This window comes from Gymnoscopelus microlampas (genome assembly GCF_963454915.1).
Source record: "Gymnoscopelus microlampas genome assembly, chromosome: 2".
Classification (NCBI taxonomy): domain Eukaryota; kingdom Metazoa; phylum Chordata; class Actinopteri; order Myctophiformes; family Myctophidae; genus Gymnoscopelus; species Gymnoscopelus microlampas.
In genome coordinates this window covers 46,366,615-46,384,189 of record NC_139939.1, presented here as the reverse complement: position 1 = coordinate 46,384,189, position 17,575 = coordinate 46,366,615, and the positions used below count along the sequence as shown (strand labels likewise).

Below are 17,575 nucleotides of genomic sequence, written 5' to 3'. Positions count from 1 at the left end.
CTTCTGCAGTTGTCTGAGAGACAGACAGACAGCAACGGCGCTTATCACAGTTTAATAGACAACATTTACTGCGTCTTGTTTGGCGACAGATATGGCGACCCATGAAAGCGGAGGAACATTAGAATCATGGCTCAGTAAGTTAAAGAAGTTGGAGTCAAATGGCACGCTGTGTGTGTTCGCTAAGTTTAGTTTTTGGATCCGACTTGATCACCCTTTTCTTTCTCTTACGCATTATCATGAAGCCTAAATTCAATGTCTATATATTGCAATAACTTGAATACAAAGTAGCCTATGTAGCCTATACGTTGTGAACCGGTTTGGGCATAAGTAAAAGGTTGAGTAAATGATTAGGCAATAGGTCAGACGCGGGGCATAGGTCTATCGTATGTTCTCATATTATGGTATTTTACATTTGACAATAAAATACGCAGTAGCCTACTTCTTTGGGTTGCAACTTGCAACAGGAAGTTTCGTAGCTTTCATTTCTTGCAGTGTTGTCCCTGTTGTTGAGGTGAGATCTGTCTGTTGTGGGTGTGTGTGAGGAGTTGCCTTTCGTTTCAGACGCAACTGTGCAGACAGTAGTTGCGCGGCCGCGGCTGATCTACAGCGCGCTGCTAGGAAGTGACAAACTGCTTTTGTAGAAACAGTCATATAGGCCAGTGGTTCTCAAACTTTTTTTCTGCCAAGGACCCCCAAAATGATATGTATTTGGCCGCGGAACCCCATCTCAAAATATTTGTTCCAGGGACCCCCAGAAGCAAAGATTTGAGGTTCAAAGCAGATCTACAAGCTCAGTCATAGTGCAGCACTTATGAGCTTGTATATCTGCTATTTTTGAGTGAAGTATAAAAGGTTAAGGTGGTTAAAATTATTCTGACACTATATTAACACAAACTTGGCTATTTTGTCCAAAAAGTAAAAAGAAATATATATATTTGAAATGCGTTTTGAATTAAGTAATGTAAAGTAGCCTATAGGCCTACATGTGAACATGCATGGTAGCTACATCAGACTTAATTTTATCCTTCTTGTTTATGCCCCAAAATGACTGGATATAGGCCTATACAGGTTTTGTAGCAATTGTAGAAATATTAGACCTTAATTGTCGAATGTTTAAGCATGTTCTAATCATGTATACTTTACTTTACTTAAAAATATTTTCCAAATATATGTTTTTAAACAATTGGGAGGGGGGGGGGTGAGGTGCACACTCTTCCTTGGTCTATCCTGTTAACTTTCTGACTACTCTGAGTTAAATGCTTTTTTTCTTGTCCTGTCCTGGACCTAGACCAGGCCACAGACCCAGCTAATAAGGAGGACAGGTGGGACTGTATCCAAGCCTTCTACGAGCTCATCAACCAGGAGACTGAGGGGTAAGCAGTTAAATATATACTATTGAAAAACGTTAACAGCACTTACATGAGCAGATCTCCAAAATGTTGTCATTATGCACCAATTGGCTTGAATTAATAGGTGGATGCAGAACAGAACCACTGACTGGCTGAGTTCATCAGAAGAAGAGCAGATCTGGTTAAGAAATGGTTGCTTCACAGCCACCATGATATTCATTATGTTGTCAGAGGTTGTCAGTTAGACTCTTTTTTTTTTTTTTTAATCCCTCGATTTTGTAACCCTTTTTTTTCACCCGGTGCCAATTTACTAAGTGATCCTGGGCACTACACTCCCCCCACCAGCCTAGGGAGGCCAGGGCCGAGCTCATGCCTCCTTCAATGCATGAGAGCCAACTGACCTTCTTGTCACCTGACAGGGGGGAGTTTCCCTGGTTGGACGTAGCGCGTGGAAGGAGGGTTGTGAGGGTATTAACTACCCTAGGAGACACGGGGAGAACATGCAAATTCCACACAGAGTAGGCCCTTTCGCCAACCCCACCTAGGGTATGGGCGCTGGTGACGCGGAGGAGAAGACACACCCCCAGCGCGTCAGTTAGACTATTGTTCTCAGAATATATTAAGACATAAGAAGGAACTCAGTGGTTCCCAAACTGGGGTGGGGGTCGGGACCCAATTCTTTTTTCTTTTCTTTTTTTTGGGGGGTGGGGGGGGTCCAGATCCAGATGTTTAACTTAATGTACAATATTGTTTTCTCACTCAACAGTAAACAAAACAACTTACAGTATAAGTGTATACAGGGTATCTGCACATTTATAAAGTTACAATTTAATTACTTTTTAATACCAAAAAATATTAATGTAAAATATTAATAAAAAGGCCAACATTGTGAAAATAGCCGATACAAGCTCACAACGCCTCGCACCATGAGGCGTTGTGAGCTGGTACTTTGGCTATTTTCATATTTATCTATATTTATCTGTGGAACTGAGACTAAATGTAAGGCCTACAATTCCGAGTGCTTGTTGTTGGGTTCAAATCTGAAAAGTTTGGGAACCCTTGCTCTAGATTAGAACAACCTGTACAACCTGAACAACCTGTACTTCTTCAGGACACAAGTCTCACCCCAAAGCAGCATGACTGTATGTGAGATTTAAAGGTAGGGTAAGTGATATGTATATATATTTATTTATTTTTTTGTTAAAAGGTTAAAGTACTATATTCTGATAGTAATCATTGCTACAGAGCGTTTGTTCGGTCACAAGGGTCTCTCCAGCTCTTTAATAAACAGAATATACGTACATTTTCAGGTAGGTGACGCAGTTTAAGCCAATCAGGAGAGAGTACTGAAAATGCATTTTCTGTTTAATAAAGAGCAGGAGACACATAGGAGACTCCTTTTGCTGAACAAACGCTCTATAGCAATGAGTACTATCAGAATATAGGGCTATTTAACACCTATTTGAACAAAAGTAAATCACTTACCCTACCTTTAAGTGGAGATAGTGATTCTACCTGGAGTAAACCCAGTGGTGTGTACTAGGTTTTTTTTCGGAGGGATACGATCTTCATTCCCTGCACGACATGCGCGTGGTTGTGGGTATACACTAGCATGTTTTTAATGGATGAAATGGTTACGCTTGGCTATGAAAAGTTCCTGCAGGTCACACTACGTATATAGCGCAACACGGTAGAACACCACTGAGTAAACCCACGCACACCCCTGAGAAAATTGGAACCTTACAACCACCACCAGTCATAGCAGTGTTGTAGTTTTTCATTTTCATAAGTTATTTGGTTTTAGTTATTTTTAATCCATTTTCAATTCTTTACTATTATTATGACCTGTGTGATTATTAAATGTGTAGTGTTCATGTGGACATATTCTAAGCACTAGTTTTGATGGTGGTATAGCATTATATTAACCTGCCAGTCACCCATTCACACACTGATGTGCAGTGGGTCATTGTTGAGTGATTGTGTCCTCTCAGACCCCAGGTAGCCACTCCTCTCTTGGCCCACAAGATCCAGTCTCCACAGGAGAGAGAGGCTCTGCAAGCTCTTACTGTAAGTTCTCTTTACAGTAAATAACATAGCTAATTCCAGCAAATAATTTAGTTATAAATCATATGTACATTTTTATGTTATATTTTAATTATTCAGAATGAATGGTGTAGCCTATATAGAAATATTAATGTGCTATTGAGTTAATTCATTCTTAAAAATATTTTAATGTAGTCCACATAAATAAACTGGTATGTCCCTTTTATATTTCAAATTAAAAAAGCAAAGAAGTAAAGCTACCATTAATTTGACATGCATATTCGGAAAGGCATTTGCATTTTCAAGCTTGCATTGAGGCCAGTGGTTTGAAAAGAACAATTCATTGAAATCAAAATGTCTTTATTTGGGGGTTATTGGGTGGCTTGCTGTTAAGAATGACTATCTGTTACTAATTTGTATCACATGCATGAATTCTTTGTCCATCCTTATTCTGACATCCTGTGCTAGTAATTAATGAAGCAGGAGGAACTCTGAATCAGTTTGATTAGGGGAAATAATTTGTTTACCAACCTTTTTAATAGGGTTCATGACTCTTTTATATTCTATCACAATATACACAATGTTGTAAGTAGTGTACAGTTAAACTCCAGGATAATTGGACATAAAATTCAGTTGTATGTCCCAGATTGTGTCAAGGGTAAAACAATGTGTGGCAGAAATGGCACAAAGGATTGCATTTAAATGATCAAAAATCAATTTGCACTGAGCCTGCTGACCATACAGTAGAATAGATCAAATAAAGTATTGTATTGTATCACTGTAAAACATCCTGAAGACATGCTTGTCTAGGCTAATTTCCCCCATCATGTGATGCTTATAGATGGTTAACCAGGGACATTCACTGAGTACTGTTATCTTGACTGTATGGAAAAGGAGACACAAAAACCTTTAGATTTATAAAGCAGGGTAGTTTAATTTATTTTTTATATGAAATATCTGTCTGTCTGTCTGTCTGTCTGTCTGTCTGTCTGTCTGTCTGTCTGTCTGTCAATAATATCTGTCTTTCTTTTTCGTTTTCACTACACGGTGTAACATCTGACAATGGTTTATCATGTATGTTTTGTAGGTTCTAGAGGCATGCATGAACAACTGCGGTAAGAGATTCCACCATGAAGCAATAAAGTTCCGCTTTCTCAATGAGCTCATCAAAGTTCTATCACCAAAGGTAATGCTAATCACAGGAAAATAATCTTCTTAACTGGAAGGAATATGTTTTAACAAGCTCTTTTTTCCAGAAGTGACAAAAGTCACTTCTTATTTATTTAGTTATTTAGTTATAGGTGATGATCATCAGTGATAAATACAAAGACTCCTTTGTCTTCTCTTGATTTGGCCTTATGTGATTGCCAGTTAGGGATGCACTGATACCATCTTATCACTAGTGGTAAGGTCCAATACTGAGTATTAATCTAGTACTAATATACTTAAATAAATTGTATAGTGCCTTTTATACATAGGATGCTGCTTAATGTGCTTTACAGTAACAGTACTGAGGAATACAGAAGACATATACTATGTAAAAAAAAATGGATAGTGGATAATGGATAGTTTAGCTTTGCAGTTTTATAGGAGTTTACATGCTTGGTACTGTAACATCATTATTTGGAGATGCGTGCGTGCGTGCGTGCGTGCGTGGGTTTGTGATGGTAAAATGGTGGGGAATGAATCCTGGTTAGGTTAAGGGAACGGGTGGTGGGATTGAGGAACTCCCCTGTTGGATACAGATCCTGGCTCAGTTAATAGGTTACAGTCACTTGGCCATAGGTGTGGTTGTACAGTATGTGATTGTATGTAGTCAGTAGATGAATAGGTTATGGGTGGGATGTGAAAATGTGCAACACAGTATATCCATATTATATCGATATCATGATATAATGAGACTATATATCGTGTGGGATTTTGGATATCGTTATATCGTGATATGGAATGGGTTGTCTTTAACTGTTTTTAACCACTTAAGGCCTATTTCATACTTTCAAAGATTTTGTTATAGGGAACCATGGAAAACAATCAATTGCTTGGAGCCCATAGGCAAAGAGAGCCCCCTGCTGGTGAACATTTATGTAACTTTTTTCAACTGGACGGTTTGGTTGGGGGGGCATCAAAGTTATGCTTTGCTTGAAGCCCTGTAATTGCTAAATCTCTTGCGGTTGAGGGGGGAGTATCATCTCAAGTGTACATTATTTTAAAACTTTTAAGAAAATTAAAATTATGTTTAGATTTAGCGTTAGTCTAAAAATCATCTATAGATCCTTTAATTACTGCAGTGGACAGAACAAATGCAATTCAATATTCAGATAACCTACTGGGTGTGGCCCCTTTTCCATTCTCGAATGCCAGAAGGTCATGCTACATTGTATCAGACTGAGCAGACAATACGTCTAGTGTCTCTTTTTTTAATAATAGGGACATATTTCAGTACATCAAGGCACAAACCTTAACCAGTGCACAGCAAAATCCTCAATGTTAATTTTACTCTGAGAATGTAAAACATTTTTTACACTCTCAGAGTTGAATTAACACTGAAGAGTGTTACACAGGATCATGTGTACACAGAATGGAATCCAGCTTTCATTGAGTGCATACTGCAGGAATAGGCCTTTGTTGTGTGTGATAAGCTAGTATACGTAGATCAACTTGCTATTGCCAAGGTTAAAGGGAGATAACAATCATGCAAAACTATACTAGCTCTACCACTTCTCAAATGTCTTTAGGGAGTAGGGCATTCCATCATTTAGAGGCATTGTATGGAAAAATGGCATTTACAGTTTACTTGTAGGGGCCTTTGGGAATATTCAGCAAGCCTATTCAGGTTAACAAAGTGGGATATATATAACCCCCCCCCCCCCCCAACATACATTCGCATGGAGAGCTAGCCAATAGAGACAGACTGATAGAACATCTGCATCATCCTGTTGCTAGTAGGTGTGTTTGGATGGTGTTGAAGGCACTGGAGAAGTCAAAGAAATATTTTTGACAGTGTTGTTGTCCTTGGTGCCCTTTGAAATCAACTATATTTGAGACTAGAAGCCAGTAGTATATAGTGTAATAACATCTGGTGTCTTTTTATTATTATTATGTTTCATATCAGTTGTAATATCTCAACTAAAGTTTAAGAATGAGTAAAGAGTATAGTAGTCTAGTAGATTTATATAATTTCTGTTACTTACAGTAACTATCTGTGAAAAGGGCCGCCAATCATCTTGCTTGCCTCAGACATAGATTTTTGACAGGTTACATATGGTTTATCACTTTGTTTAAGTATAAGTATACATTTCTGATATGAAATCCTTTATAGCATGGTAGCTAACCCACTACTTTAGCATCAGTGCATCCCTATTTCCAATCTAACATTACCAAAATTAGTTACACATAGAGTACATGACGAGTTCAGTCTCCTCTAAATATTATTTAAATGGAATCCATCTAATTCATTTTAACTGAAAGATTAATTATTTGGTGATTCATGACATAACGATGGCACTCTGTGTTGAACCCGGTTGTTCTGTGTGAGCAGTATCTGGGTCAATGGAGTCCTCAGAAGGTCAAGGACAAAGTGATAGAAGTCCTCTACAGTTGGACTCTATGGCTCAAAGATGAACCCAAGGTCCAGGAAGCGTACCGCATGCTAAAGAAACAAGGTTTGAATGTAAAACAACACTCACCAGTGCTACACTTTCTGCACTTTCTAATATGTTTTTTATACCTATTTAAGGTCTAGTCTAGTGGTTTTACAATAATTTGTGCCCAGACTGCCCACGGTACACAAAGGGCAAGTCCAAATCTGAAGGCACTCCTGTATTCATATCCGTGCCTCTATAACTTCTATAACATGTGTTTTCACTCTTATCAGTTATCACCCTGTAAACATTTATTTTTCATTTACTAATGCCAAATATTAAGTTTAACCACTTAAGCACTATTTAATACTTCAATACATTTATACAGTATGTTTTTTTGTTAGTTTTTTTTACATTTGTGAAAACAAAATATAAAAATGTTTGCCTATAATGGCATGCCCAAAATATGGACACCAGGTTGAAGTGGTTAACATATTTCTTTAGGGTACAGAATTTGCCTCTGGGCTTACCAGGACCCAGCAAATAGGTTGATGAACATTATTTTACTGAACACACACAGTCGACACCTTACAGTTATATATGTTTCTCCCGCCAGAATAAAAGTACTGTATGTTTTCCTCCTTGGTTTGTTAGGTGTGGTGAAGAAGGACCCAAAACTGCCAGACACTATTGTGATGCCACCCCCTCCCCAGAGAAGTGCAGAATCTGTCTTTGACCAGGAGGAGAAGGCCAAGGTGTGTGTATCGTACAGTATGCATGTGCATTCGATTACAGTCAGTATGTACTTGTTTGCCATCTTTATGATGTGTGGATAGCGGACATTTGGATGGAAAGTAAAGTTATTTTGTCTATATGCTAACTTTTAAATATGCAACTATAGAGTTAGGCCATAGCTTTAGTATTAGAATTAGGGTCATGTTAAATCTAGGGTAATCTCTCATCTCTTTTCTGCTAACAGCAAAAACAAAGGGGAGACATTTTTATTTTTTTACCGAATGGGTTCCCAGATTGAGTTTAGGGTAAAGTTAGAGGGTTATGGTGGGGCTTAGATAGGACATTAATTTAGTCGATGGAAAGTCCTCATAAGTAATGCAAAACCTTGTGTTTTTCTGTTGGTTATTTCTTCAGCAATTAGCCAGATTATTGAAGAGCACCCGTCCAGAGGACCTGGAAGCCGCCAACAGACTTATTAAAAGCACCATGAAAGAGGTGAGCTGTGTTGTAGGGGCCGGTGGGATATCGGTAATGGTGATGATGGTGGTGTGTATTGCTGATTGTTTGTGTGTGTGTGTGTGTGTGTGTGTGCGTGTGCGTGTGCGTGCGCGTGCGCGTGCGCGTGCGTGTGCGCGTGTGTGTGTGTGTGCGTGTGCGTGTGTGCCTGTGTGTTTGTTTGATCCAGGAGCAGGATAAAGCAGAGAGAGAGTCAAAGCGTGTGTCTACTCTAGAAGAGGTGGAGACAAGCGCTAGGCAGCTTAGGGAACTATTGAACCAACACAGACACACTGGAGATTCATCACAACACATTGACCAATTGAAGGTAAAATGTTATATGTTTTTGTAGGAACAAACCAATCTAATTCAAGGCTATGAACTCTTGTTAGGGATAGGGTAAGGGTTTTAATTGGAGTTGAAGGAATTAATATTTGAAGCTTTAAAAACCCATGAATGAATCTTCAAAGCCTGATATGTGCTATAACCATCCAGCAAACATGTAGGTAACCCCTCCTCCTTTGTAACCATATATGCGACTCCACTTTGAGGCGAATGTGTTTGTGTGATATATATATATTGAGACTTTACTGTAGAAATACAAAAGTATAGAACTTACATTTCCATTCACAGCAACGCTGTGCCTCCGTGTCTAACACAGAATAGGAAGTAATAAATCCATGGAGGCCTTCATGACACGTGTGTTCAATATGAAGATGCGTTGGTTACGTTACATTTAACAATAAGTAGGTGGCTGTGAACACAGAAGAAGGCGGCTTATGACCTACTCTACTGTATCTATACTATGTTATATCTACGGCTCTGACCCTTCCCTCTCCTAACCTCAGGCCCTGTATGAGCGCTGTGATAGGATGAGGCCCAGCCTGTTCCGCCTGGCCAGCGACACGATGGATGATGACGTGGCGCTGGCACAGATCCTCGCAGCCAATGATGAATTAACGCTGGTAGTGAACGCCTATAAGTGCCAGGTGAAGAGAAGAGACTCTAGTGGCGGAGAGGGAAAAGGAAGTGCAATTGGAGAACAAACGGAGGAATGTAAAACCAATGGTAGGCCTATCAATCCTTCCATACACACCGGCCGAGGCTACTGATTATTTAGTAGTCTCTGTGAATGAAACGCTGCACACACCATGTTTTGCTGTGTTCATTTTGGCTCTGACTGGTTCCTTGAGGTTGTAGTTTGATCCTCTCTCACTCCTGTACTACAGCTCCCACAAGTCCTAGAGAGGTTAAGAGCTATCACCTCATCGACTTGTCAGCACTGGACTCTCCACAGCCTCACAGGAGATCCATTTCACCCTCTGACTTCACTGCCTGTGACTCACTGTCCTCCTCTCTTACGTTTACCTCCTCTTCTGTCACCCCTGCTGTCCATTCTCACCTGGAAAGCACCTTCTGTTCAACGACTGACCAGGGAGTCATAGAACTAGGTACAGCAGTATGCACCTCTATCAGATTCCTTGAGCTTGAGTTTAAGAAGTATCTTGTTGGCCATTCAGATTTCAGGGGTGGCCACCCCTGACGCTGTTGGAAAATCCCTGTATGAATATAACGTTCACTGGGGGAGATCCTTGTTAACAGTCATGTTAATCTATGAACTTAAATTGTTGATAAAATACTATTTTCAAGTTGCCTGTGTGAATAAATAAGGCAATGGGTATGTGATAAACTAATTATCACCCGGAATTTGTCATTTCCCTCGTTGGAACCTTTGGGACTGGCTTGCTGTGGTTCAGGTTGATATGCCAGCGCTCATTTTAATAATCCTGTTGTGAGCTGCTGACTGTAGGGTGGTAGTTATAAGATATGTGCACACCATTACTGACATTTATTTGAGCAAGTCACTATACCTCAAATCGTCTCTGCACTAGAGTAGAGTTCTCAAATTTTGCCCGAACCCGACCCTACCCGACCCAACGTTTTTGGGCCGGGCCGGGCATTATCATTTTGATGAAATGTATTTGTGTACAAATTTTAGTTACATGCATGACAATGGACTGATCATGCAATGTGCATTCATCAGGTTTCCTCCAACTTACATCTTACTTAAAAAAAAACTGATGTTTGATTTAGTTCTGTTGTTCTCTTAAGTAATGTGTTTGATGGCCATTTGGTGTCATTACAGGTTTTGATAGTCTGGTCTCAAAACCCAACCAAACTCCAGTTACTCCAAAGACACACTATGAGGAATTAATGGAGGTGAGATTTGACTTGGAATCTGGTTTGCCAGCACAAAGAAGTTGTTTGTTAGAATTCTTGTTTTTATCGTTAGAGAACTTGAATGCTTGTTTGACAGAAGCTCTCCTTTCTATCAGCTCAGTGGATGTGTCCTTATGAACAATGTTCATGAAAATGAAGGGAGTGACCATTTTCTGAGAGCCCGTGGATGTGGAGGGAACACTGTCTCCACAAACTCCACAAAGGATGGATGGTAAACGGACATTCATTATGTATATAGTGCCTTTCTAATCTTCTAACCATTCAAAGCGCTTTAAAATGTATGCTTCCCATTCACACACCAAAGGGGTAGTCATCCATGCTTGTCGGAGCAAGTGGGGGGTCAGTATCTTGTCCAATGACAACCGACTCTCTCTTTTGTCTTTGTAGGTCACTTGCTCAAGATCTGTCTTTTACCTGGTCAGGATCACCATCTAAGACACAGAAACAAGAAATGGAGATGTCACTGTCTCCTGTGAAAGTGGAGGAGAGCTTGTGCCTTCAACAACCCCTAACAGGCATCTATGTTCCATTGGAGACAATCAAACCAAGTATGTTCCCTGATTTAAATGTACATTTAAAGGATTTAGAGGCATCGTCGGTAATAAACAGACCATTTTCCTGTTAATGGCTTTACTTTCAGATTTTGTGTTCATTCAAATTATTTCCGAATCCATTAAGACAATACAGAATATACACTACAGTACCTGAAACATTTGAGACAATTTTGGCTAAACATCATTGCATGGTTAATATTTCATGGATGTTTGATTTTAAATCAATATTTTCAAATCAATGTATGATGGATTAAAGCACAACTATAATGTAACTGAAAAGAAAAGAGTCTGCAAGGTGATTTTCATACTGTACTGAAATTAAGCCAATGACTTGCTCAAAAATCTAACGAACAACAAAAAGCTTTAGAAAATTGTTGGCTGTAACGTCAAGTATACCATGAGTCATAGTAAATTAGTTAAACATGCCAGACCACCAGTATGGTCCAAGCAGGTACTGTAGGTGCTCACTGCAAATCCATTCAGCTTCATCTCCAGCATTAACATCAGGCTTCTTTATCATGTAAGACTTGGAATTTATTGACAACATTCTCAGTCTTCTAGTTTACAATGTGTAATTAGTCATTAGAAATTCTTTATTTTTTACCAGGTGCAAGGCTGGTCTATGAACAGTCTGACCTACTTGTCATCAACTCGTCATCCTCGACATATGTGCAACATATTTGCATCATGTTCGAACATGTTTTCAATCATTGGTTGTCCTGGCTGTCCTTCACTATTTTAAGCCAATGGGGACACTTCCCCGTTTTACCTGTCCTTTAAGCCAATGGGGAGACGGGCCGTCCTCCCATGCCCTCCCCTGTCCTCCCCTGTCTCTCTTCTCCCCCTCTCTCCCTCTTTCATTCACTCTGCTGCGGCTGACGAACGTCTCACCGGCCGGCCGTCAGCGCTGTAATGTCGCTCGTTCATTCATTTGCTTCATGTGTGTAAGCTCAGAAGCTCATTTAAGTGGGCATTGGGCAACAGTCTAACCTCCTCACAGACACACTCACAGCGAGAAGCACCTGGTATAATATGACTTGTTATTTTTTCTTGTTTAAATATTGTTCTGATAGGTCAGTTGGAGCCAATCACAATATATGACCAGGGTGGGGTCCATGTTTCAATCCACTTCGCCAAAGACCCTCCTCCAGAACACCCAGGTATTGCTGTGATGGTCATTTCTACCGTGAACACCTCTGCACTTCTAGTAACAGACCTCCTGTTTCAAGCTGCTGTTCCGAAGGTAACAAGATAATTAAACATTAAACAACATTCAAATTATCAAAAATATGTGTAGTCCTATTATAAAAAATCACACCCTGTGTGAAGGTAGCGGCGCCTTTGATACATTTTGTCATCGATATGTGTTTATAATGTGTTTATAGCCACGTGTCACGTGAAGCTTGACCAATCACTTTGTTGACGGGTCTGACCAATCAGAGCGTTGACGGATCTGACCAATCAGAGCGTTTACGGGTCTGACCAATCAGAGCGTTGACGGGTCTGACCAATCAGAGCGTTGACGGGTCTGACCAATCAGAGCGTTGACGGGTCTGACCAATCAGAGCGTTGACGGTGAACACGGACAAAGTCAGGTATAGAGCAGGATCCGTGTAGAGCAGGAAAGGTGTAGAGCGGCTAGCGCCGCTAAATATCACACCCAGTGTGAAGTGAGCGGTGTTATTTAGAACAGTGGTCATCACAGTGATGAAAAGAGGTTTTTTTAAGTGCGTGGTGATATTTATAGGTTATGAATTTCATCATGCATCTCGCTAGCCAATCACAGTACTGAGCAAAGGGTCTGAATACTTATCAGCCAATCACAGTACAGCGAAAGACACATTTTCACGACGGATGGGTCATGGGTCCCAACCCCACTTATAGGAGCGGCTACACCGCTCAAAAATAGAAATTCTCTCAAGACAATAGGAGGGAGGGAGGGAGAGAGAGAGAGAGAGAGAGAGAGAGAGAGAGAGAGAGAGAGAGAGAGAGAGAGAGAGAGAGAGAGAGAGAGAGAGAGAGAGAGAGAGAGAGAGAGAGAGAGAGAGAGAGAGAGAGAGAGAGAGAGAGAGAGAGAGAGAGAGAGAGAGAGAGAGAGAGAGAGAGAGAGAGAGAGAGAGAGAGAGACAACAGTAGTAACAACTACGTATAATGATAACGATAACAGCTGCTAAATTAGAAATCTTTAGTCGTATTCCATGGAAATCCGCTGGATCCGCTGCTGGTTGGTCTGCACTGCAGTCACGATCCACAGGAGCCGGCAAAATGAGAAAGCACAAAAACTCTGAGGAAGAGGTCCATGAAAGTTTAGTTAGTGCATGCATTAATGGAAGAGAGTGTTGTAGAGGTATGTGGTTCAGATTAGTAAGGTTCAGTTCCTGTTTATTTTGTGTATATGTCTGTTTGTTTTTGGGGGAAAAAGGAAGCAATCCATGTATATGAACAGAAATGTATAACCCTATCCTGTGCTTCACAATAAAACATATTTAAAACAAATGTAACAGTCCTTTTTATCTCTTGTGACACCTTTCTAATAAAAAATAACATTGACAATCAATCCTTGGTTTGTTTATCTGTTATCCAGGTCATGTCAATGAAACTGCAGCCCTCATCAGCAACACACCTACCTCCATATAATCCCCTTCTCCCTCCAGCTGCCATCTCCCAGGTGCTATTGTTGGCCAATCCCCAGAGGGTGAGTTTGGCTGTACTGTAGAGCTAACCACTTTTAAAGGGGAAGTTCACCCACAAACTGACTTTATTTTATTTCTATCATTTACTCATCCCATGATGTATTGAATACAAGGAGAAGTTTTGTTTGTATAACATTAGCTTCATAGTGAATGAAAAATCCAAAAACAAAAAAAAAGAGTTGATGAATTAAAGTAAACGGCGGCAGAGTTAACAACAGCAAAACAGCAGATCTAAAAATCTATCTATAAACTCCAAGACAACGCTCATAGTGTGATCCCAAGTGTCTTCTCCTATACATATATTGCTATCAACTTATGTTGATGAAAGACTTGGGTTTTTTCACTTCCGGTTCAAATCTGTGACATGCACTAGCGAAAAACACACCTGGGATTCAGCTGGTGCTTATTCACATGTACGCGAGTGCCCAGGCGCGTGTGTCATTCGTGCATGGGACGATTTATCCCCCAAGTAGTTTAAACGTTTATTTTCTTCTATGGTTATATTTTGGAAAGGTAAACATCTCTAGACTTAGCAAGAGGCTAAAAATACATTGTTCTCCCTTCATTGACCTAGTGATACATTCAATCTTGACCCTCTCCTTTTCCTTCACTTATCCTTTTCCCATCCTCTGTACACCTTTTTTACAGTGTAAGGTGCGCCTACGATACAAGCTGACCCTCATCCATGGAGACCAGCAGCTTGGTGAGACAGGAGAGATACATAACTTCCCTGACTGGGTCTCTTTGGTGGGCTTCTAAGAACCTCATAGATCCAGCTTCTCTATGGAGATCCTGATTCCACCGTGTGTGTGTGTGTGTGTGTGTGTGTGTGTGTGTGTGTGTGTGTGTGTGTGTGTGTGTGTGTGTGTGTGTGTGTGTGTGTGTGTGTGTGTGTGTGTGTGTGTGTGTTTCAATCCCTTGTCTGATGTGAGCTTATGTACAGTATAATGTACATATACATCGCAGTGAGTGTCTGATGTATGGGGTGTGTAAGAAAAGTAACAGGACTGTGGCAGCCACACTCATCTCTCAATGTTAATTGAGTAACTGCTTATGTCACTGTGTTGCGCAACATCTCACTATTCTGCTATAATATTGTTCACTTCTCTCACTCTGTGCTTCTTTTCCAGGCTGTTGTGTAATTACACTGCTGTTACCCTCTGCCACGCAACTGGAGGTGGCACAAACATGAAGCAAAGAATCAATTTGAAATGCCTGCTTAAGTTGGCTTAGTGTTAGGGGTAGGGCTAGGGCTAGGGTTAACCCTTCCAGTACGTCCCGGAAACCAGGAGACAGAGCCTGCAGTGAAAGACCACAACTTCACCCGGACCCAAGACGGCGCGCATTTCCAAATCAAAGATCAAGGTCATGCTGATCGACCATCATGAGTTTGTTCCTCAGGCTCAGACAGTCAACCAGCACTTCTGCCAGCAGGTCCTCAGTCGCCTCCATGACCGGGTTTGGCGCAGTAGGCGCGCTCTGTGGAGAGACAAGTCGTGGCTGCTCCACCACGACAACACGCCCGCACACACACTGCAGGCTCTGTCTCTTGGTTTCCGGGGCGTACTGGAAGGGTTAAGGTTAGGGTAACCCTAACCCTAAGCCTAACCCAACTTAACCAGGAATTTCAAATTGTTTTTTTGCTCCATGTTTGTGCCACCTCCAGTTAAGTGAGATGTTGCGCAACCCAATAAGCGGTTACTCAATTAACATTGAGTCACGAGCGTTACTTTTCTTACAAACCTTGTATGTTTCCATGTAGCTGTTCACCTATGTATTTATTTACAACTGCTTGTGTGTGCTAGGCTATGTAACATTTATCAAGATCTATACGAGATACAAATGGTTATTGTTTTTTAATTAGTATTAGTTATTACATTTTGTACTTCACCTCAAGGATATATTATAATGTTGCAGGAAGTGGCCTCATTCATGTAAGAATATTCCAGTGGCTTTTTCTCCCTCACCTGGGCTATAAGGTGAAAAAGTTTTATAATACGATGAAAGACTCAGTGCCAGTGCTCTGATGCCAAACGACCAACGTACCAAGGTTCCCTGTGAAACTCCAGATCAAGAACCAGTTTTTAAATATTAAGTACTCATTTGAGTCATAGTCAGGCAGGCACCCTGGCTATTGACCCTTATTCAGTAGTCTTCTGATAATTGAATGAATATAGGGTTGGTCAAAGCATGCTCTGTAACCTTATCATCTGCTCTCCAGTGAGACATCTTGCAACAGCTTTCGTATTGATATTACCAGATTCCGCAGGTTTGCCGCCAAAGATTATGCTTAAGGCTTGTGGTGGGAAAGTTAAGATGTCACAATGTCCACTTGAATATATGATGAATTGCCTGTTGAACAGACCATTCTTTTAAATGCCGTGTGTGCCTACAGTATGTAACTTCAGCCATCAATAAAAATGCTGTTTGATATATTTGGACACTGAATGTTATTACACAGCAAATCCTCAGTGTTCATTTAACGCTTATCAGTTTAACGACAGAGTAACTATTCAATTTAAAGGACAAGTCCGGACTAAAATAACATAATGTATTTTTTTCCTACTTATATTGATTCCAAATGACTGGCCATGGGGTCTATTTGCAGAATTGCCCCTGTTGTCCAGTTTCCCCAGCAGCCGCCATAGCATAGAGTGGAGCCCATAAGCTACTTATCTTAGCTATTTGTTGCGGTCAAAAGTGTTTATTTTTTCATGAATCTGTTATTAGTTGTCATTACACACGCAGGTTGTCCCACATGAGTCGCCACAGTCTAGTTTTGGGATGAGTGTTCGGCACAACCGCCGATCAAAGTGACTGTACTGGCCAATCACAGCGCGTATTCTTTTTAACATATACTCCATTGGTCTACTTATCAGACTACGGCGGCTCGCAGCCAATCATTTGGGATCAATATAAGTAGGAAAAAAATGTTATTTTAGTCTGGACTTGCCCTTTAAGGATCATTGGGGTGAAAGGATCTGAGGTAGTGAAAACAACACCCGCACTGCTCAACTTAATTTAGATTTTCATTGATCAATCATTTATTGTATGACATCAGCAGATTAAAATACATGTTTATTATGTACATATATGTAACAGGGGTGTTAGATAAAGTGCCAAATACAGGTTTTACTAAAAGGAAAAAAAGAAAATAAGAGAAAAAAAAAATAAAGAAATGGTGGAAGACCATCACACCCCCAACCATGGTCCCATTGTACATTGCTTCATAGATGAGTAGCCAACTGGCTAGAGTGATCTGATACAGTAGGTTTGTTATGATCCATCCTGGAATCAAAGTCACATTCTGGGAGCGGAGAAACAGTCATGATGACTCAACAGACGTCATTATGGTGGATGGAATACATGGGGAATCCAGCGTGAAGCAACAGCGACACTTAAGCCTGATTTATACTTGGGTGAAATTGCTCATATTTACGACGGACGTGTCACGTGACGCTTGTTCCCTGAAGCATAAATCAGGCTTTAATAAGTTGACCACTTAAGTTGTGTTGCAGACGCTTCCAGTGGAAGGAGAATAAACAGCCCTGTCGTTCACACATGTGTGTTGTTAGAGTATTCCAAATGACCAGTAGTCTCAGAAATCCAGCATTTATGGTTTTAAGGTTAGTGTTTCAGGAGTGTGAACTGTTCCTAGACCGAAGCCTAAAGATGCAGCACTGGTCTCACATGGAAATATCATATTTGTTCCAAAGGTTCAAGACTTTTTTGCTTTTTTACTTTTCCGACAAAAATGGAAGAATAGTTAAGTTTTAACAAGAATCTTGAGTTAATGGTCAGAACAGAGTAATCCTGTATCTTCCTGTTAAGTGTGTGTGTGTGTGTGTGTGTGTGTGTGTGTGTGTGTGTGTGTGTGTGTGTGT

The 17,575-nt window shown here is 40.5% G+C and overlaps 1 protein-coding gene across 2 annotated transcripts; it reads left to right on the top strand.

Annotated features, from left to right (window-relative positions):
• LOC311060964 (ADP-ribosylation factor-binding protein GGA1-like) lies at positions 1 to 16,112 on the top strand. Of its 2 annotated transcripts, XM_084079395.1 has the most exons (16): positions 1 to 134; positions 1,289 to 1,373; positions 3,341 to 3,416; positions 4,480 to 4,578; positions 6,931 to 7,054; positions 7,628 to 7,728; positions 8,123 to 8,203; positions 8,394 to 8,531; positions 9,052 to 9,271; positions 9,433 to 9,654; positions 10,350 to 10,423; positions 10,540 to 10,655; positions 10,832 to 10,992; positions 12,072 to 12,241; positions 13,583 to 13,693; positions 14,340 to 16,112. In XM_084079395.1, the coding sequence occupies exons 1-16, from the start codon at positions 92 to 94 to the stop codon at positions 14,448 to 14,450; spliced, it is 1,932 nt and encodes a 643-aa protein (XP_083935521.1). In that variant the 5' UTR covers positions 1 to 91; the 3' UTR covers positions 14,451 to 16,112. The 2 variants fall into 2 exon arrangements, with proteins under 2 accessions (XP_083935521.1, XP_083935522.1); XM_084079396.1 differs by lacking the exon at positions 9,433 to 9,654.
• Positions 16,113 to 17,575: the final 1,463 nt, after the last annotated feature.

Bases quoted from the DNA above. Each gene is read 5' to 3' on its own strand.
- LOC311060964 (XM_084079395.1), top strand. From the start codon at position 92: ATGGCGACCCATGAAAGCGGAGGAACATTAGAATCATGGCTCA. The intron at 10,993-12,071 runs GTATGTTCCCTG...TTGTTCTGATAG, and splicing joins ATTGGAGACAATCAAACCAA to GTCAGTTGGAGCCAATCACA. The intron at 13,694-14,339 runs GTGAGTTTGGCT...CCTTTTTTACAG, and splicing joins TGTTGGCCAATCCCCAGAGG to TGTAAGGTGCGCCTACGATA.